Source organism: Salvia hispanica, chromosome 2 (assembly GCF_023119035.1).
Source record: "Salvia hispanica cultivar TCC Black 2014 chromosome 2, UniMelb_Shisp_WGS_1.0, whole genome shotgun sequence".
In the NCBI taxonomy this organism is placed as follows: domain Eukaryota; kingdom Viridiplantae; phylum Streptophyta; class Magnoliopsida; order Lamiales; family Lamiaceae; genus Salvia; species Salvia hispanica.
Window position 1 is genome coordinate 8,035,101 of NC_062966.1, and position 4,662 is coordinate 8,039,762.

Here is a 4,662-nt window from a genome sequence, read left to right on the forward strand (position 1 = left end):
GATGGAAAGATATATATAAACAAATTTCGAAAAATAAAATAAAAATTAAATCAGGGTTGGGCCGCGGCTCTCGGCCCCCTGTAGTAGAGGGGCGCGCCTCCTCGAGGCTCTAGCAGTGGGGGGCTGCGCATGAGCCACCTCCGTGCCGTGGGCCGCGGCCCTCCCACTGTGGACACTCTTAGGAATTAGTCATGTATTGACAGTGAAGGTATTGTTGATGTGGTAATAAAAATAGGAAAAAGGTGGCGTGAGGACACGGCATTGTATAGAAGTGCACTAAGAGGTGATTGGGAGACGGCTAAAAAAATTGTGCATGAAGACCCCAGTGCCATCAAACAGGAACTGGGATACAGTTCAGAAACAGCCATCCACGTCGCCGCCACCGTGAGGAAGCCGGAATTTTTGTCGAAGCTGCTGGATTTGATCTCGGATGACTCTGTATTAGCCTTAAGAGATATGCATGGAGATAATCCACTGCACGCTGCTGCAGTGATGGGGAACTACGAGGCCGCGGAAATGCTGGTCACCAGATATCCTGACTTGCTCTACCATTCAGACTGTGTTGACAGATTCCCCCATCACTTAGCAGCTTGTTGCGGTCATAAGAACATTCTTCAGTTGTTGATTTCCAAAACCAATCATAATCATCTCAACAATCCATTTGCTGGTGATGCAGGATGTGATCTTCTAGATTTGATGATTTGTGCTGACTTTTTCGGTGAGTAATTCATCAACACATATGTATAATTAATCAAGTCTTTCAAACAAATAAACTGCTAATTATATATAGTATATACACGCGTGAGCAGATATAGCATTGGAATTGGTTCACAAGTATCCTTATATGGTCAGGATGAATCCTGAGGCTATTAGTACAGTTCTGGTTAAGATAGCAGAGAAGGCCACAACATTCTGTGTCGACGATCAATTCAGCTTTTGGAAACGTCTCATATACTGGTGTAAGTTGTAGTACTAATAGTTACTCCCTCCGTTCCACCGCAAACAGTGGCGTATCCAGGATTTTTGATTTGGGGTGCGATACTTATATTGATTTGAAGCTTTAAAATTCGATCGATCATTTTTCTTTTCTTTTGTTAGTGGAGAATATCTTATTTAGATATTTTTGTTAATTGTAAATATTTTATATTAATATAAATATAATAATTATATAGTAGTAATAAAATTTCATGAAAGTAAATCTTTTGAACATAAATTATTGGAAGTTGCATTTACAGTAAGAAAAAAGAATATATAATAACCAAATAATTAATAAAATATTTGCAAATCTTATTAGCAAAAATATAATAACGAATATAAATTATTCAAGGAAATATTTATTATTTTTCAAATAGAAAAGAAACTATATAATAAATACAAATATAATATTGAAAGTTTTGTATTCCCTTGCATAAGAAGTTTACTTTTTATACTGGATACGCTCTTGTTCCTGTACTGGCTACGTCACTGACCACAAGTGATCAACTTTCCATTTTGAGTTGTCCACCACAAATGATCAATTTACCTTTTTAACTTAAAATAAAACTTCATCTCTTAGTTTATTCTCTCTTTCTTATTTTCTTCTCTCTTACTTTTTCTTCTCTCATACTTTACTTTCTCTGCTTTAATTCAATATATATCATTTTCTTAATTTTTGATGGGACAAAAGGAGTATAACTCCATATTTGTCTTTGCTGAGTCATTCTTGAAATTGAAGGTATTTTGAAGATGAATATGAAGCCAAAATCATTTGACATTGAGAACCAAACTATTCTAGGTAAGTGATTCATGTCCACTTCTTACAAACATAGTATATGGTTTTGATCATCTGATTTCTTCAGATACAGAGCATCCATGGTGGCGCAAACTTGTTCTCAAATTGCACTCTGGTAATAAATACTACTCCCTTCGTCCCTAAAATTTTGTCACATTTTTTTATTTCCGTCCGTCCCACAAAATTTGTCACACTTTACTGTTTACCATTTTTGGTAGTAGCCCTCACATTCCACTAATCTATTCCTACTCACATTTTATTAAAACTAATACTTCCTCCGTCCCTGAAAATTTGTCACTTATTTCCATTTTTGTCCGTCCCTAAAAATTTGTCAACTTTCACTTTTACCATTTTTGGTAGTAGACCTCATATTCCACTAACTCATTCACACTCACATTTTATTATAAAACTAATATATAAAAATAGGACCCACATGACACTAACTTTTTCAACCCACTTTCTACTACATATCTTAAAATCCGTGCCGGGTCAAATGGTGACAAATTATGGGGGACGGAAGGAGTACTTTAAAAGTACATTCTATCAACTTTTTCATCACTTTTCATTGCATTTCTTAAAACATGTGGTCAATCAAACTATGTCAATATTTAAGGGACGGGGGGAGTACTATTGCTTATTGAATTGAGGACTGCAATTTATATTATATGATATGTTTTTTTAATCATCCTATTTCCAGCGTTCGGCATTAATAAGATAATGCTGCGTGAGAAAGCACTCGAGCTTGTGAAATGCTTATGCAAACACATGAAATCGTTAGACTATGATACTGCATCAGAGATTTGCCGAAAAACCATTCTAGCCGCAGCCAAAACAGGAAATCGTGATGTTGTAGAAGAAATTGTAGAGGTTTATCCTCTTGCAATTTATTTTACGGATTCTTCTGGTCAGAGTGTTATCCGCTTGGCCGTCAAGAACTGCTGTGAGAAAGTGTTCAATCTCTTGTATCAAAGCAGACCATATGACTATTCAAATGAAACCGACAATTCTGGTAACTCTATTCTTCACTTGGCCGCACGTTTGGCACCCACTCACAAGCTCAATTTAGTATCGGGCGCAGCTCTCCAAATGCAGCGTGAATTACAATGGTTTCGGGTATATTCATATTCATACATAAAATCTATAGAAAACTCGTAAGTTTATTACTCATGGTTTTTTTTGGTGTTTAAACAGGAAGCTGGTAAGTTTCTTCCTCCTCATATGAAGGAAGAAAAAAACCATAGTGGGAAAACAGCTAAGATGATATTTACAAAACAACACAAAAAGCTAAAAAGAGAAGGAGAGAAATGGATGAAAGATACAGCAACCTCATGTACTATTGCAGCAACATTGATTGCCACCGTTGTGTTTGCTGCAGCCATCACAGTTCCCGGCGGCAACAAACAAGACTCTCCTTATCCTATCCACAACTCAACTGCGTTTACAGTATTTGCAGTTTCAGATGCAGTTTCGCTCTTTACATCCACCACTTCGCTCTTGATGTTCTTGTCCATCCACACATCACGATATGCAGAAGAAGATTTTTTAAATGCTTTGCCCAAGCGACTATGCATCGGTCTATTCACCCTTTTTGTCTCCATCCTATTCATGATGATTGCCTTTAGTGCGACGGTGTATCTAGTGTTTGGGCGGAAGAAGTCGTGGGTTCTGTTGCCTGTGGGTGCACTATCTTGTCTGCCCATTTCTTCATTCGTGCTGCTGCAGTACCCACTTCTCAGGGATGTCATTTCTTCCACTTATGGCCATGGCATTTTCGGCAAGCAGAAGGATCGTCCATTTCCCTAACACACCACTTCAAGATATATCGTTACTTCTCTTGTATTTTTTTCATATCCGGACTCTGACACTTCATTTTATTATCTATGTTGATTTATACTATATGTTATACATGAATCTATTTTATTGTGATAATATTAGTTTTAATATGTGTGCACCTATCACAAAATAGTTTCAATAAAATCCCTATAAACATTTTCTTCTGTAAGTAATAAAAACTGATTCTATTAAAGTTCTCATATTACTCAATCGTTATCTCCTACGATAATTATAGCCCCAAATTAATTTATAGAGATAGGAGACGCCATGAACGCTCGAAAAACTGAGACAACTATGAATAAGATTATTCTTAATAAAATTAATATTACTGCTCAAGTTGCAACATGTCTTGTATAAATTGGATTGTTTGAAATAAATTCAGAGTAAAGGCCAAAACTGGTCCTGAATATGACTATTTTACGATTTTGATCCTAAACTTTATCATTTGGATTTTTTGGTCCTGAACATATGGAAATTTGATTATTTTGGTCCTCCGTCAATAGTTTCGTTAATATTTAACAGTTAACGGATTTAATCATAATTTTGACCAAATTAAGTATGTTAATTATGATTTTTAAGTCAATAATTAAAACCTTAATTATTTTAGTAAATATTAATTTAAAATCAGAAATATTTAATAGAATTAGGGTTCTTATTTCATTTCCTCACATCGTGTTTACGGAGCAGCGTTCAACTTTCAGCTTTCATCTTCCTTCCTTCCTCTCATCTTTCATCTTCTTCCTTCCTCTTCCTCTCAAACCCTAGTTATGGAGCGTTCAACTTTCAGGAAAGGGTCCGACGAGAGTGGCGGTGGTGGATTTGACCTGCGATTCCTATACGAGTCTTACAATTGCAAGAAACTTGCTTCACTTCATATCGGAGATGGTGGTTGCGGTCGATTCTCAGTAGGAGGCGGTGCTTGAGGTCGATTCTCAGTCGGATTCGATTTTGAGAGGCAGGTGCTCTTCCCCTTCCCCTCCCCCTTCTCGTTCTCTTTCTCCTTCTCCTTCTCCTTCTCCATATAGGGTCTCTTCGTTCGGACAATAAACTAGGGTTAG

General features: G+C 36.7%; 1 protein-coding gene across 1 annotated transcript; it reads left to right on the forward strand.

The window, feature by feature from the left end:
• The first annotated feature begins 420 nt into the window (after window positions 1-420).
• On the forward strand, window positions 421-3,633 carry LOC125208561. Its single transcript, XM_048108201.1, has 7 exons — window positions 421-718; window positions 810-959; window positions 1,715-1,774; window positions 1,839-1,886; window positions 2,469-2,884; window positions 2,963-2,969; window positions 3,147-3,633. The coding sequence occupies exons 1-7, from the start codon at window positions 457-459 to the stop codon at window positions 3,572-3,574; spliced, it is 1,371 nt and encodes a 456-aa protein (XP_047964158.1). The 5' UTR covers window positions 421-456; the 3' UTR covers window positions 3,575-3,633.
• The last annotated feature ends 1,029 nt before the right edge of the window (window positions 3,634-4,662 follow it).